At 49.0% G+C, this 16,855-nt stretch overlaps 1 protein-coding gene and 1 non-coding gene across 3 annotated transcripts; both read right to left on the bottom strand.

The window, feature by feature from the left end:
* Positions 1-514: 514 nt before the first annotated feature.
* Positions 515-5,209, bottom strand: LOC121140324 (von Ebner gland protein 1-like). 2 transcript variants are annotated; one of them, XM_040745193.1, is made up of 7 exons: positions 5,052-5,209; positions 4,470-4,603; positions 3,310-3,380; positions 2,283-2,393; positions 1,578-1,679; positions 1,365-1,391; positions 515-670 (listed from the first exon to the last, which is right to left on the bottom strand). In XM_040745193.1, exons 1-6 carry the CDS (start codon positions 5,136-5,138, stop codon positions 1,366-1,368), a joined length of 531 nt encoding a protein of 176 aa, XP_040601127.1. In that variant the 5' UTR covers positions 5,139-5,209; the 3' UTR covers positions 515-670; position 1,365. The 2 variants fall into 2 exon arrangements, with proteins under 2 accessions (XP_040601127.1, XP_040601129.1); XM_040745195.1 differs by having other exon boundaries at positions 515-667.
* Positions 5,210-7,496: 2,287 nt separating this feature from the next.
* On the bottom strand, positions 7,497-7,664 carry LOC121140613. Its single transcript, XR_005877537.1, has one exon. It is a non-coding gene; the product is annotated as a U1 spliceosomal RNA (small nuclear RNA).
* Positions 7,665-16,855: the final 9,191 nt, after the last annotated feature.

Genomic DNA, 16,855 nt, shown 5'->3' with positions numbered 1-16,855 from the left:
AGAGATCTGTTAGGCAATGGTAGACTGCAACCTCTGAACATCAGGACCTCCCAGATGCATATGACAATGTCCAGCAGGACTGCAGAGACTAATCAAAGCACTGCCCATTCTCCAAGGGGGGTTCCCAATGTCCTCTTGTCCCTATCATATACTAATGTATGGCCCCCACCCTCAATCCTGCCATGGTCACCACCTGCCAGTAAGTTATATGAGCACCTCACTTCTGGTCACACACTCTTCCCACCACACCCGTCATCTGGATATGAGAGGACACAGCAGAAGTCACTAAAGGTGCCCGGGGTAGAGCAGCTTCTCGAGAACCCATGCACCCAACACTTTCTGGCCTTTGCCCAGAAAAAAACCACCATGAGAACCAGAAGAGGCTGGGAGGACCCATACATCCTACCAAGTTTTCTGCTTCTCCTCCTCTAAAAATAACCACCAAGTCTCCGGGCCATGTGAGAGCATCCTGCCTAGCCCCCTCACCAGCCACAGCATGGAAAGACACCAGGGAGATGATGAAGTTCTTTAATGGGAAGCAGGGGAGTAGGGAACAGAGGGAAGGGATGGGTGAAGCCAGGACAGAGAGGGGGCGCTCCTTCTGCGTCCCTTGCTCAGATGGCCTGGGTGGAGCAATGCTGTGAGGCAGGCCTGGACCCATGAGTCGCTGCTGTGGAAAGGAGGAGAGTCAGTGCAGACAACATGATTCATGAGGGGAAATGTTGGGATGGCAGGGGCCAGACTCACCAGGTATAGACAGTGCAAAGGTCGTTCTACCCCTCTTCCCTCCAAAAGGAGTCCCACAATTCTCCATGACCATGTACAAAGAAGGGACAGGTGACTTCAGGGCAACCACACAACCAAGGGAGGACGAGGATGCGGCTGGACTCAGGGGTTTCCCACACCAAGTCAATTGGCCTCTGGTGGTTCTCTGAACTACATCTCCCAACCATCACACGGCAAAGAGGGACCCAGCAAGGCTGCTGGACCCCAGGCATGGCTGCCACATCCTTTAAAGCAATCCATGTCATAAATGGAGTCAACATGGTAACCCAGGGAAAGGGAGGGGCAAGGGAAGAATGTCCCTTCTGCAGGGAGCTGCAGGGAGCTGCAGGGAACACCACAGAGAGGCTTTCTCTCCACTGCAAAGCAACTGCACAGTATCAGTGAGGGCAGGTTCCTGGTGTCCAGGACAGAACACCCAGGAAGGAATCCTGATCAAAATACCCACAGGAGGAGTGCATTGCAAGAGCACAGGTTGTGCCTGTCTGCACAGGTAGGGAAGGTTAGAACACAGGGTCTCCTGAAGCTCTGTTCACCCCAGGACCATATTTCTTCAAGTGTCCCCCATACTAGCCACTTACCCTAATTGCTTCCTAGAGAGCAGGTTTCTGTCAGAGAAATAAAACACATGATTCATGAGAGGCAGGGAATTTGGACAGAACACCAAGGCCCCTCCCATCAGCCAGCATGTCCCCAGCCCCAAAGGACAAATCTGGATGAGAGACAGCCTGTTGTCCTGAGCGACTAGCTGGCTTCCCAGCATGGGGAGCAGAACATGGGAGCTTGCTTCCTACCACTCTGCTTGGGGATGAAGATCTTCTCTGCATTGAGGCCTGCAACTCTCGCAGCATTCCGGAAATCTTCCAGGGCCTCCTGGTTGATGTCAGGGTCTCTGCCTATAGGTGAGGCCAGGAGGAACATGGTGTCAGGAACAGAGCTGAGGGAGCCGATAGAATTTCCTTCCCAGCTCAGAGGACTAAGCAACTTTGGGGTGAAGAGTAAGGCATTGCCCACTCACGAGGGAACATGACCCAGAAGCCTATGAGAGAGGAGAGTCCAGAGAAAGGAGGACCAGAACACCATGTTCGTCCCTCCATAACTTCTGAACAACAAGACACAGGGGCATAGTGCCTTCATCTTAACTGAGTTTCTCTCAGGCAGTTGGGAACAGTGTGACCAATCCCCTTCTGGAGGAATATGTCACCCTTGGCTGAGGCTCCATGTTGTCTCTGTGCCTATGTGGACAAGTACCCAGCCGCGGGGAGACCTCAGAGGCTCTGAGGCCTTCGTCTCCAGGCAAAGAGGACAATGGTACTGCTGTGATTGGGGCTGGTCTTCATGTGAGGGTTCCTGTGTCTAAAGCCATCCTTCTTGCACCTAGAACCCCAACGGTGGTGAACCCCCTCCCCCATGAACCCTTGGCCCACCTCACAACAATGGGACTCACCTACACCTCACAACAATGGGACTCACCTACACCTCACAACAATGGGACTCACCTAGGAGCTTTGCCTCTCGGAAACGAAACGCACGTTTCTTGCTCTCCCAGTAGAAAACGTAGTGGTCCTTCACTATAGACGGCATGATGTAGAGCACGTGAGTGCCCCAATCTGTGGAGGTACAGTGACACAGATCCTGAATAAGCCCCCTAACCTTCAACAAGGATCCAAGTGTGGCCTGGCAACCGACTTGGTACCTCACAATCTGATTCCTCACACTTGCTCAGGTCTTACTGACCCAGCTTCTCCACCATCCCGAAGTCTCAGTTACAAGGACCCTCCATGTCCATGGGAGCCACACACTGAGGCGGTAGCCATGTTTCAATCCTTGTGTCCAATGGAAGAATCTGCCTCTGGAGCTAAACACATCTCTCTCCTGACTCCCTCCATAAGTTCAGCCATAGCCAATGAGACGTCACTGGCAGTTGTATGGACTAGGCTTATGTCAACTTGACTCAAGCTACAGTCATTAGAGAGGAGGAAAGCCCAATTGGGAAAGGCTTGCATGAGATCAGGCTGGGGAAGCTCGTAGGGAATTGTAATTAGTGATTGATGGGAGAGGGTCCATCCCATTGTGCATGGCGCCAACTCTATAGGAAAGCAAGCTATCAAGCAATGAAGAACAAGCCATTAAGCAGCACTCTTCTGTGGCACCTGCATTTACTCCCATTTTCTGCCCTGTTTGACTTCCTGTCCTTTCTTCCTTTGATGGTGAACAATGATGTGGAAATACAAACAACATAAGCCCTTTCCTCCACTTGCTTTTTGTCACTGTGTTGCATCACAGCAACAGTGACCCTAAGGCAACAGCCAGTTCTCTTCTAGGGACAAGTCAGCCACACCTGATGCAGGGTTTGGGGTCAGCTGTTCCTATGTGTAAGGAAAACTGCTTCATGAGAGTGACTGGGTCTTAGCAGGGTTAGAAGAAGTAAAGGTTCTCAGGCCCTGGGGCACCCTGGGACAACCACACTGGCCTCACAGGTATCCTGGCTGGTTGGGTACAGCCCTCTCAGGGTTAGGGACTCACCAGCTGTGTATTTGTCAGGTTTATTTGTCTTCTCTAGGACAAAGCTCATCTTTCTGCAGTGTCCTTTAATCCTGGAAGACACAAAATCTGTGAGACACACTGCCCAGCCACACACCTCCCCTCTTGGCAGCACCCATAGCATGGCCTATATGCCTTGTTCCAAGGTGGCCAAGGAGTCCTAAGTGTGTTACTGCAGGTCTCCTGAGTCACATGTTCTAGTCCCCTGAATCCTGAAGTTCTCCAGTTCTGTGTCATGCCATGTGCTGCCTGCATTCTGATAGCCTCTTCTCATTCCCTTGGAGAACCTGGGCCACTTGGTGTGTAGACATTGTCTGAAGCAAACCCTCCCTTCCCAACTTCCATGCCATGTGGCTCCTGTGGCTCACCCTCTGTCCCTGGAGATATTTAGGGACCAGCCCCCAATCACTGTCACCTGGCCAGCTGAGGAAACTCTTCAGTGAGTGGGATTGGAAGAAAAGAACAAAGGGGAGATCCCGGGGTAACTGCGAGGCCAGGGGGCGGCCCAAATTCCAGATCCCAATAAGACATCTCAGATACTGTCATGTTGCTCAGGGGTCACTGAAGTGACAGGAGCCCAAATGTGAGATCAGACACGAAGGTAGAAGCCACACAAATGGGAAGTCACACATGTGTGAGTCTACACAAAGAGGAGGTCACACACATGACAGGACACACAAGTGATTAGCCATACTGACGATAGATCACACAGGTGAGATTGGGCTAGAATTTCAGGGTCTGTGTAGAGCCCTATAAGATGTCTCCCTAGGGCACTGCACATACTCTCGGTCACTTTGAAATTCTGCTTTCTGTCTCTCTCCCAAGAAGAATTTTACATTGGGAGGTGAACAGGTCCAGATTGCATGTTCATGCTGGGTCTGGGAGTCCAACCCTTACCCAAGAGCCTGGGTCACTGACAAAGCATGTCCCATCAGAATAGAAAGTGGGTGCCCTTTTTCACCTGGGATGTTTTCTCTGAATTACCTACCATCCAGTGACCCTCTCTAGTCTGAGGCACCCTCATTGAAACTGTTAACCCCAAGACCCCAGCTCACCCTCTGCACCCCACTCAGCCCCCAGCTCTCCTGTGTGGAGCAAGCTAAGGTCAAGAAGAATGATACCAACTTAGCTGTCACACTCACAGGGCAGTGAAGTTGACTTGCAGGTTGCCCCCTTCCAGGGCTGTGATGGTCATGGGAGTCACAGACACAATCCGGAGGTTTTCAGGAATCTCCTTGTCAGATGCTGTAGCTTTTATGTACCATGTTCCTGTCACCTGCAGAAAGCACTCCCCATCAGGGCTCAGGTAGACCCCAGGAGTGCTCCTAGTCCTTAGGCCCCACTTCTAGTTGGCTCCCACGTTCTGGACAAGTGAAACACTTCCCAGGCTCCCTTTCTATCAACCCATCAAATAAACAGTCTCCACCAGAGCCACAGCAATGTGGCCTTCACCTCTTGCAAGTGTGACACTGTCACAGATCCCTGGGCTCCTGGAGAGTAGTGAAGAGGGATGAACATGGACTCTGGAGTCCTCCAGCCCTCTGCACCCAGGCCCATCTGACCAGAATCTTCATGCTATGTCTGCCATTCCTTCAGAGCAGGGGCTAAAGCCTTACTCTAAAATGATGTCTCTTTAGATGAAGAAGGAATGGGGGCCCAACCACCAACCTCAACCCCCTGTCTGCCATAAACCCCCTTGAAGCTCCTGCCCATGTCAGCCTCACATCTTGGATCTCTTCCGTGTCAGGGAATTCCTGGGCCTGCAGGACAGCAACAAGGCCAAAGCCAAAGCTCAGGAGCAGGGCCTTCATCTCCAGAGTCTGTGCTCACAGGCGTCCAACAAGTCACTCTGCAGGCTGAGAAAGCTGTGCTGGGACCTCACTCAGCTGCCCTTTATACTGCTCAGCCCAGGGTCATCTGGGAATTTGGCAAGGAGGGATGCCAGTCCCTTCCTGGCCACTCACCATGGCCAGGTCTTCAGTGGACCAGAAAAAATGTCATCATTGTTGGAAGTTGGTAGAGAACACTCATAGCCCAAAGGATAATAGAGCATGGCTTCTTGCAGATTTTCCCCTGGAAGACAGTGAGTATGAATTGGAGGTGCAGCCTCCCATGTCAGGAGCCCCTAAGGGTGAGTAGATCTAACTCCTCTTGCACACACTGTGTGATCACCCAGCTGGCTGATAAGCTCTTTGACACAGAGGAGGCCACTGAAGCCAGACAGTCTTGTGCTGTGTTTTCAGGAACCTTCTTCAATCCCAGGGCAGGTCACTGAACCTTAGATTCATCTTGGAAGAAAAGAAAAGTGGGAATCTGCTGCGTGACTTTCAAAATGTGTCTTTAAGAATGCGTCTCCTCCTCAGCAAGTCCATAGGCAGAGCCATGATGGTTCAGACATGGAAAGAAATCAGGAAGGCTTGTGTGAGCACATATGTACACAGGCGCACATGTCCTCACAATGAGCAGAGGGGCGGAATCACAGGCTGGAGTTGTAAAGGTCCTCAGCAGTTAAAAGTTGTTTAAAGTCTTCCAGTGGACTACATGTTGGTTCATGCAGGTATTGATAAAAAATCAGTGAAAAATGACAACAGAAAACAAAACAAACAAACAAACATAGGTTGCCACTGCATATGGCCTCTAGGATGGGAGGACAGTTGTCCTAGTCATGGTTAGCATTGCTGAATGCAATCCCATAACTTAGAGAGAAAAGGTTTTATATGGTTTATACTTCAGTATCACTCTAGTCATCATTGACGGAAGTCAGGACAGGAACTCAGGCAGGACAGGAACCTGGGTGCAGGAGCGGATGCAGAGGCCATGGAGGATACTGTTTATGGGCTTGCTCAGCATCACTTAACCCAGCTTGCTTCCTTACCAAACACAGTACCTCCAGCCCAGGGTTGCCTCATCTACAATGGGCTTGGTGTTTCCCTGACAATCACTACTCACAAAAATGACCTACAAGTGCAGGGTGGCCTACAACCTGATCTTTTGGAGGCATTTTCTCAATTGAGACTCTCTTCTCTTCAGTGACTCCAGCTTGTGTCAAGTTGACATAAAACTAGCCAGCACTATTGACCGCTTGTCAACTTGACACACAAACATATCACTGTGAAGCCACAACCTTTCCTTTTTTGTTTATCTGCAAGTAAAATATAAGTTAAACACTCTTTCACTTGAAGCGGGAAATACTATGGGTCAGTCTGATACAGGAAAAATGAAACTCCACTTGTGTGAACAACTCAGTGTCCAATGTCTGGGATCCACTCACAATCTTCTGGGCTCCTCTAAAGGGCTTGGGTCACTCCTCCGGCTCTGCTCTCTGCAGCACACATGGCTTGTCTTCTAGGTTCCAGCTGGCTCCACTCCGCTGCTGCTCTTGCTGTTCTTGGTGGTCATCTCCAAAATGCTGCATCTTCTGTTGTAACTGGGTTGCCCCTTCACCAACAGCCTCCCCTGAGCTCTCTTCAGGACCCCAGTCCTGCCACATTGTGCGGGTCTCTATGACGCCTTGAGAAGTAGTATTCCAGGGCGACTCTTTCACTACCAAGTCTGGCTGCCAGCGTGAGGTACAAGCTGAGTTACCTCTGAAACACAGCTGTGTGTGCTGACTGTGGAAACACTTCCCAGAAGACTTCACCTCAGTGATGCTGCTTTCTTCTAACTCACTGCTGATTTCTCAGCTACACCTGACCAGACACCGCAGAATCTTCACACAAATGGTCTAGTGGAGTCTTTGCCTCCCTTTGAAACTTCAGAAGCCAGGCCTCCATCCGCTGCACTGCTCTTAGAATTCTTATTTTCCAAGCTCCCACAGAACATATCACTAATTTTGAATACTCAATGACTTTTCTAGCCCAGAGTTCCAAAGTCTTACCACAATCCTCCCCAAAACACATGGTCAGGTCTATCACAGCAACATCGTCATAATCTTGGTACCAACTGCTGTCTTAGCTAGGGTTACTATTACTTTGATGAAACACCAAGACCAAAAGCTATTTGGGAAGGAGAGGGTTTGTTTGGCTTACACCTCTACGTCACTGCTCATCACCAAGGAAGTCAGGACAGGAGCCTGGAGGCAGGAGCTGATGCAGAGGCCATGAAGGGATGCTGCTTACTGCCTTGTTCCACATGGCGTGTTCAACCTATTTTTTTCTTCTCTTTTTTTCCAGGGGAAAGAATGAATGTAGTCCCACACTACCACACATTATGCAGCTGAGCTACCCTAATTTGGGGATATCATAGGGATCAGTACATCCAGAGTGCAACACATCAGCTTTGCCCTGAGAAAACCACCTTCGTGATCATTGTACTCCCCCACCCGTTCAGGTAAGTACTTAGCCTGTTATCCTACAGAACCCAAGACCTCCCACCCAGGGATGGCCCCGCCTCCAATGGGCTGGCCACTCCCCCATTGATCATGAATTAGGAAAATGCCCCACTGGCTCGCCTGCAGCCGGAGCTTATGGAAACATTTTCTCAATTGAGGTTCCTTTTTCTCCAGTGACTCTAGTTTGTGTCTAGTTGACATAAAACTGGCCAGCACAGCAAGGTCTGTCTTTGGAGGAGTGAGAAATAGTCTCCCTGACTGCAAAAGAGGGGTGGGCAGCCCTTCCTGATAGTTCCCTCCTCCCCTCCGGGATCTGAGATAAGGGAAGATACAGGTACAGCGTCCAGGGCAGGGAGGGACTGGGACAAGCCAGTCTATGACAGGTGGCAAAGTACATGGAGAATTTTCTACCCACGATTTGGAAAAATCCAGAGAGATGGGAGTGAAGGGACAAAATTAGCGAGAAGGTGAGTGAGATAAGAGGATACCCAAAAATGCGACCCCTTGCGTAGACAAATTGACACAAAAGACTGGCAAGATCTCAGAGCCCCGAGGCAGACACAGGGTGATGAGTGTTGATAAGAGGAGGTGGCAAGAGAGTCCTCATCTGTGAGCTTGCTGTGCTGAGGAGAAAGACCTGAGACCCCAGGTTCTGTTGCCTCTTACAGACTCCAGACTGCTCCCATGTGGGCCCTTCCACTAACAAGCAAGGGATCCATTTCCCACACGATTTGCCACAGCCATCTGTCTCTGTGGTGTAGATTTGTAGGTAACAGGGTGGGTGAAAACCAACAGCCATATCATTTTACAGCCATCTTTACCAAATGTTCTCAGCTTCCGGGAGCATTTCTAACAGGTTTTGTGCCAGAACACCAGGTACCCTATCGTAAGGGCATTGGAGCTTGAACCACAGGAGGATCTCACTGTATGGCCTCAGGCTGATGGTATGTTATGAAATAGAGTGGCCACGTCTCTTATTTACTGGCAGAACTCACAAGGACGTCTGTGCCGGGAGCTAAATGCTTCCCTCATCCTCTCAGTGGATGATGAGAAATAAATTTGATTTGAACTCCATAGAAGAGCAAAGACTGAAGCAGTTTTCTTCTACTTACAGGAAACAGTGTGATGTCAGTTCTGTAGGAAGCCAGAATCAAGGAGTGGTGGTCAGAGGGCAGAAGGAGTTTCAAAGAGGTTAGCCAGGTTACGTAAGTTAGTAGAAAGGACCCACCCATGTTGTCCTGTTTGTTGGAACTCTAAGCTTTCTTTTTAGAATTCACTTATTTTTATGAGTGTCTGCCTACATGTGTATACGTGTAGCCACATACGTGCCTGGTGCTGCAGAGATATCAGATCTGGTGCTACATGTAGTTATGAGTTGCTGGGAGTCTGGGAGTCACACCCCGGTCCTCTGAAAGATCAACAAGTGCTCTTAACTGCTGAGCCATCTCTCCAGCCCCTCCATGCGTTGTGTTTAATGGCTTTTAAAAAGCTAATGTCCCAAAGCCACAGAGGGCAGCAAAGGATCAGAGACTCATTGTGTGTGGGGGGTTGTGACAGAGTCCCCACTCCCCAACATCAGACATACACAGTGGCTGATAGGACAGGCTTTGAACAAGAAATCTTGAATTGCTGAGAACAAGTCATGCCAGTCCAAGGGTAAAGACCTTGTTCTCCTTCTCAGACACAGTTTACCCCCAGGAAGCCTCAAATGGACTTCAGGGACCTAGCTGACGGCTGCTCTTAATTCTGCAGTTGACGGGTGGCCGCACAGGACTGAGAGCAAGCTAAACACGATCGGCTATCATTCTACTTCTCAAGGTCCTCTGGGTTCCTAACTCCACTGGGCAGTCTGTGACAGTGTCTCTATCAGGTGTCTTGTTTCCTGCCTGTCCCTGGAGGAGTTCAGAGTCCTGAAAGCGTGTCTGACAGTCATGTCAACTGTGTGTGTCTCTCTATGACTTTCTGCAGCTCTCTGCCACTCCTAACACGTTGTCTAGCACAGACAGTCTCCGGAGTCAGGAAGGGCCTGGCTACCCAATCTTCAGGGGGCTTAGAGCCAGGACCAGTCCCATCTATTTCCCCACCACACCCCTGTCTCCATCACAGGTCTTGCTTCCGGTCCCAAGAGGCACTGCCACGTGGGCAGGGTCAGGACCAGCCCCTAGACCCCCCCATCTTTCCGGGAGGAGGCTCAGTAAATGCTGTTTGGACTTCTCTGGACTGAGTTGCAGGTGGCTGAGGGGATGGGATCTGCACTTGGCTCCAAAGCTGAGGGTGGGGTCCAGAGGCCAGATCGTGTTTGTGTACAGAGGGAGTTGTGTTCAGGGAAAGGCTGTTTGCTTTCTGGCTCTTTCTCCTCCACTTCCTCCTAGGCCGTGGCTAATCTGAACATAGGACACTTTATAGAATGGCTTGTGCCGTGTCACAGTAAATGTCACACAAGTGGGAGAGTGACTCTGGATGTTACTTCACCCAAAAGCCAAGTAATGTCCTTGGATGTGGCCAGGGGAAGCGGTGCCAGCCTCACCCTGGGGACCTTATGCTGGCGCCTCACTTAACACTCTGTTCTAGGAGGCTGGGCACCTTAGCCAGAATCCCCAGTGGGGTCAACCTGACCCTTTGGCCATCCAAGCCCTGCAAACGAGTGGAGGGGGGGGACTTCACTTGGAAATGCACACAGTCCTTCCCTTCCTTGGTTTCCTGAAGTTCCAGCTTAATAACTACCCTACCTCAAAGTGTTATAACCAGGGAGACACCCAAGTCCTTAGGAGTAAGGAGAGAGAACCAAAGGGAGGGGGCAGGGAAGGAGCCACCAAGAAAGCAACATTGAGCCTCTCAAGGGTATCTCCTGGGAAACTGAGGCTCAGGGAGCCTGACCCAGGCCTCTTCCTATCTGGCCATCCCACCTCTACACACAGATAACTATTCTGTGGGGGATGGAGGCGGCCAAGGAGAGCCCGGCAGACCATGAGTCTTAGGGAAGAAGCCTACCTTGTGTATCCTGCTACCTGAGCCAGTGCCCAGACAACACCAGGAAGCCCCGTGAATGTGTCAGTGTGGTGATTTGTCTAGATAGGCCTATGGAAGAGGAGGGGACCCCTTTTCTCAAAAAAAAAAAAAAAGGGAAGGGAAGTTTGAAAACAGTGAGGGAGGTGCTGGTCCACCCAGAGGCTAACCAGACTCCAGATTCACCACTTGATCAGCACACAGAGGAGACTTGACGCTTGACAGATGCTGCCATGCAGATCTCCTGTCCCATGCCTTCCACGGTGGGCTCCATGTCCTCATTCTGGAGGCATCCAGGCACTAAGCACAACAGAGGTTCCTACTGCCCCCTACACACTTGCCCCACCCCACACCCAGGGTCTGAATTGTCCCATCTTTTGAGACCACCTCTCTCTTCTGATTTTGTGAGCCCTGAGTTGTGACCATCTACCAAGTGATTCCCCATAAGCCAAGGTGCTCATGGGACGGCTGCCTGTCATATAGTGAGGGACACGTAGACAACTTTCAGTTCTCATTGTTGGAATTCCAGATTTCCTAGTGACTTGTACAAACAAACACAGAAAGTACTGTTTATGTTTTATATATATATGTATATATATAATTTGTATTATAGATACTTTTAGATTTTTAAGAGAAAGCGAAGTTGTTTATAAACCTGACACACTCCAAACTCTCCCCTGAGACAGAGCTGGGTCACGATGGAACATGTGGTTCATTGGGAACAATTTACTTTTCTATTGCAGTTCCTTGCTGATCTCTTTGCTCCCCACTCCCTCCAGGACCACTGGTTTCTGCCCTTCACTTACTGTGTACACTCTGGAGTTTCCCGGCATCTTGTTGACCCTTGAATGAGACATACACAGAAGTACTCAGCCCGTGTGCATATTGGGATTGTGTAAGTGCAGGAAGCAGGGGCTCTTTGGGGCCGATGGTGGCACTGTTGGTGGCTGCCTAGAATCCATTTCTTCTCTCCTCCCTCCCACACAGGCCAGCGTCCTCATGAATAATGATACTCTCCCATCTACAGGGAGGCTCTAACTGACACACAGTGACCTGCCCCTCTGTCTATCGTGGGGATGACCAGAAAGACAAAGAGAAACACACGGGATATCTGAGAACCCCGAACAGAGTCAGGAAACATCCAGGTCCCATCTGGCATCCCGAAAACTGGCCCAATACCTAGATTCCGGCCCAGAGAGCAGGTCTCAGGCTTTGGGCTAAGCTTGTGAGGCAAGCAGTGCCCTGTATGGAGCCTGTGTGTCAGAGGACGGCTGTACCTCGACAGGGAACAGTTAGTGTGACGTGGATGTCAGGGAAAGGGAGGCACAGGACAGTGAGGAGTCGGGGGAGACGCAGAGCTCAGAATGGCCACCTGTACCGTCATAGGCAGCGCCACTGCCGACGCCAGCCCTAAGCAAGGAGCCGTGGCAGGCTACGGGACGTGTCTTTAAAGCTGTAGCGACTGACCTTTCAAACATCAGCAAAAGACACGCGCATCACACTGTGGAAGTCCTCGCCCAAACAACTGTGCAGGGCTTTCCGTGAGAGCCAGCCTCAGATCCCTGTCATTCGGGCCTCAGCTGGCTTGGCCCTTCTACAGGGAAGTGAGTCTCCATTACACAGTTATCTGTACCTGTGGAGAGCCAGCCTCACATCCATGCCATGCTGGCTTCCGCTGGCTTGGCTCCTCTATGGGGAAGTGGGTATCAGACAATTGTTCCATTTTCTGCATCACCGGAGAGCTGGCTTCATGTCCGTGTCATGCTGACTTTGACTGACATAAGCATTCTGAGAGGAACTGAAGCTTGGGATCTGGCTTTGTGCCTTCAATTCTTGCTTGGCCTACAGGGTACCAAGAATATTCACGAAATCCACAAGTTCGAGCAATAAGCACACCTTTTCTGTGTGCCACTGGAAGCCAGAGCTTTCTATCATTGTTATTAGAGCTCAGCAGATACTTAGGCCCTCAGCCACAGAAGGCCCCTGTGGTAGACTGGCAGATGGTTTAAAAAATCACTTGGCATTGGGAAAGGACTCTATAAGCCATCTCTGAAGATATTCTCATAACCTAACATGTAGGCCCAGAGCAATTGTGAATCCTGCCTGTAGATTGGATTAGATGGAGAAGGGCTCAGGACATTAGTAAAACGTGACGATGAGTGTGTCTTTAAGGATTCCAAAGAAGATTAAGGTTAGGGGGACACCGTCAAAGAAGATGATCTTATCCCTCAGCCTGGGACCCCGGGGGGGAGATAAAATAGTCCTGAGAAAGGAGAAGCCAAGAGTTTCTTAGTATATTTCCTTCACAATGCAACTAGGCTGCTTTGCTCTGCCCTCTGCCATGACAGACGGAAATCTCTGAAACAAGGAGCCTCATGTACCCTAACTTCCTTTAGGTTGTGTAGACCAGGGGCTGGTGGGATGGTGAAGTTCTCTGCCATCAAGGCTGACAAGCTGAGTTGGGTCACTGGGGCCTACATGTCAGGAGTGAACCTCTCCAAGTTATCTTCTGACTTCCACAAGCACTCATGGTGTAAATGTGTGTGCACATGCACGCATACACTAAACAATGTAATAAAAATTTAAGATTAAAAGCAGATTTATGTATTTATTTATTTAATGTATACATATACAGTGTTCTGCCTGCAGGTATGCCTGCACAGCAGAAGAGGGCACCAGATCCCGTTACAGATGACTGTGTGGTTGCAGGGAATTGAACTCAGGACTTCTAGAAGAGCAGCCAGTGCTCTTAATCTGTGAGCCATCTCTTCAGCCTCCTAGGATATTTTCAAAAAATAATATCAGAGTAGGGTTGTTGCTGTGACTGCCTGAAATGGGGTTCAGAAACCTTTGGAACTAGTTTGTGGGAGAAATCTGGACAAATTTGGAGATGATGGGTAGAGAATCCCTAGGATTCTATGATACAAGTGTGAGGAGTGATCTTGTGAGAATGTAAGATTTTATTGGGAACTGGGTTCAGGTGATGTATATTACACTGTGGGAGAGAACTTGTTTGCTCATGTCTCAGGTCTTTGGGAAAGGCTTACGTGATTAATTAATATAGTAGAGGAAATTTCAAGGCAGCCCAGCATTGGGGTTATGGCATGGCTACTGCTGGTCAGGTTCACACAGAGAGAATCAAGAGCAAAATGCAGGGTAGAAATACTTGGAAAAAATCGTACTTTAGTCCTAGAAGCTCATGGAAAATTGCAGCCAAGAAAGTCGGTTTCTGAGAAACAATAGTCATTGAAAAGCAGTTTTAATAGAGACAGTGGGAACTATGCCATGGTAAACTGAGACTCCACTTACTTCAGACTCAAGGGCACGGAAGAGTAAATTCATTGGAAAGAATTTCCTTCACTTGGATAGATCAGCCTCAGAAGTAGGTTTCCCTAGATCCATTTCCCTCAGTAACCCAGGTACTCATGCTGCCATTACCAAGGGGACCCATCTGCTGTCCTGTTGGAAGGACCAGGAACCGCCTATGCAATGGGGCTTTTGTAGGCATGCAGAATCCAAGTTACCTAGAAATGGAGGCTTACACCCAGATTTCAGAGAAAGTCCTAGGAGTACAGACAATGAACAGCAGGCTCAGGATTCCTGCAAGCAGCTCCTGAGAGCATAGCTGTGAGGACAAAGCCGATGATGTATTGCTTACCCTGGGAATTCACAGATGTAGGGAGCAAAAGAAAGTGTCTTTTGATAAAAAGACAGCAAACGAAACCAGCCTAAGAGAGGTATCTCCAAGCCAGGGTGTATCTGCCAATATCTTAGGGGTTGGTTTTCCCAGGCTTATCTGAGCTTCTATGGCCACCCTGTGTGACCCAAGAGCTGGGAATAGATTATAGGATTTAATGATTTCCCCTCTGGTTTCAGTCTTGCTTTGATTCCACGGTTCCTTCTTATGACCCCTTGGGAATGGGGATGCCTCCTCTGTACTATTTTATTTTGGCAATATGCCATTTTCTGTTTTTCTTTTATAGGGATACAAAGCTAAGGGCTTGCCTTGACTCTCACAGGAATTTTGCACTGCAGATTTTGAAGAACGCTCCAACAGCCACAACACTATCAAGTCTCTTGGATGCATTTTGTATTAGGACATACTCATGGGTCTTTGAGATTCAGGAGTTTGAATATGAAGTATCCTCTGTAGGCTCATGTGGTATAATATTGGTCCCTATGTGTTGATGCTATTTGAGAAGGGTCTGGAAGCTGTAGGAGATGGGCCTAGTTAAAAGAAAGAGGTTACTAGAAGATATCTTTGAGGAATACATCCAGTTCTTCTTCACGTTCTCTGCTTCCTGTTTTCAGGAGCTGGAAAGCCTCTCCTACCGTAAGTTCCCACTGTCATGGTGCTCAGGCTAAACACATGGGATCAAGAAACCACAGAGTAGCGCCAGGTGGTGGTGGTGCTTGTCTTTAATCCCAGCACTCAGGAGGCAGAGGCAGGTGGATCTCTGTGAACTCAAGTCCAGCCTGGTCTACAAAGCTACACAGAGAAACCCTGTCTCAGAAAAAAAAGAAAGAAGAAACCACAAAGTGAACCCTCAAAAACCAGGAGGTAAAATGAATTCTGAACAGTCTGATTTCATTTCTATTGCTTTGATAAAATATCCTGACAGAAATTTAAAGGAAATGGACAATCTCCTGGATAGATATCACTTGCCAAAACTAAATCAAGAGCAGATAAACAATCTAAACAGACCTATAACCCTTAATGAAATAGAAGCAGTTATCAAAAGTCTCCCAAACAAACAAACAAACAAAAAAAGCCCAGGCCCAGATGGCTTCAGTGCAGAATTCTACCAGAAATTCAAAGAAGAGTTAACTCCAATACTCCTCCTAGTATTTCACACAATAGAAGCAGGAGACTCACAGCCAAACCCTTTTTACGAGGCTACAATTACCCTGACAGAAATCAACTTAAGACAGGAAAGTTTTGTTGCAGACAAAGTGGGAAAAAAGTAAAAACAAAACAAAACAAAAAACAAAAGCAAAATAGAAAAAAACCCCAAGAGAATAAGGGGTTTATTTGACTTACAATTCCAGGTCATAGTTCATTATGGAGGAAAAATCCAGGCAGTACAATCACATCACAACCACAGTCAAGAGCAAGGAGAAATGAATGCACCCATGCTAGATTTCATCACCAACACACTTCAGGCTCAGCCTACCGAATGGTGCTGCCAGAAGACAATACCACAGACAAGGCCACAGGCAAACCTGATTTAGATAATTCCCAAATTAAGACTTTCTTCCCAGGTGATTCTGGGTCATAGCAAGTTGACATTTATTGCTAACTAGTAAGTCAACTGGAAGTTGCTCATTGCTCCTTAAGAAAATACCCCTGGCCATCTGCTAGCTTCAGAGACAGGAGCTCATGTGCCTTAGGCCCTTTACCAGACTGTAAACCTGTTTGAGTTCATATGTACCACATGCATGCAAGTAACTGAAAGCAAGAACAAAGTATCGGATCCCTTGGAACTGGAGTTACAGGTGGTTGTGAGCCACTATGTGGGTGATAGGAAATGAACCCATGCCCTCTGCAAGAGCATAAAGGACTCAAGAGCTGAGCCCCCTTTCCAGCTCCAGCCTGTGATTCCGCCCCTCTGCTCACTGTGAGGACATGTGCGCCTGTGTACATATGTGCTCACACAAGCCTTCCTGATTTCTTTCCATGTCTGACCTATCACCGCTCTGCCTATGGGCTTGCTGAGGAGGGGGTACATCTTCCAGTACACATTTTAACAGTCACACAGCAGGTTCCCACTTTTCTTTTCTTCCAAGATGAATCTAAGGTTCAGTGTCCTGCCCTGGGATTGAAGAAGGTTCCTGAAAACACAGCACAAGACTGTCTGGCTTCAGTGGCCTCCTCTGTGTCAAAGAGCTTATCAGCCAGCTGGGTGATCACACAGTGTGTGCAGGAGGAGTTAGATCTACTCACCCTCAGGGGCTCCTGACATGGGAGGCTGCACCTCCAATTCATACTCACTGGCTTCCAGGGGAAAATCTGCAAGAAGCCATGCTCTATTATCCTTTGGGCTTTGAGTGTTCCCTACCAACTTCCAACAATGATGACATTTTTCTGGTCCACTGAAGACCTGGCCATGGTGAGTGGCCAGGAAGGGACTGGCATCCCTCCTTGCCAAATTCCCAGATGACCCTGGGCTGAGCAGTATAAAGGGCAGCTGA

This window comes from Mesocricetus auratus, unplaced genomic scaffold (genome assembly GCF_017639785.1).
Source record: "Mesocricetus auratus isolate SY011 unplaced genomic scaffold, BCM_Maur_2.0 Super-Scaffold_100004, whole genome shotgun sequence".
Lineage (NCBI taxonomy): Eukaryota > Metazoa > Chordata > Mammalia > Rodentia > Cricetidae > Mesocricetus > Mesocricetus auratus.
Note: the sequence above shows the minus strand (reverse complement) of the source record. Positions and strands in the feature narration are given on the sequence as shown.

Excerpts from the sequence above, each read along its gene's own strand:
- LOC121140324 (XM_040745193.1), bottom strand. The coding sequence starts at position 5,138 with ATGAAGGCCCTGCTCCTGAGCTTTGGCTTTGGCCTTGTTGCTGTCCTG. Across the intron at positions 1,680-2,282 it reads CCGAGAGGCAAAGCTCCTAG|GCAGAGACCCTGACATCAAC; the intron begins GTGAGTCCCATT and ends CCTCACCTATAG. Across the intron at positions 1,392-1,577 it reads CTTCATCCCCAAGCAGAGTG|AAACCTGCTCTCTAGGAAGC; the intron begins GTAGGAAGCAAG and ends TTTCTCTGACAG.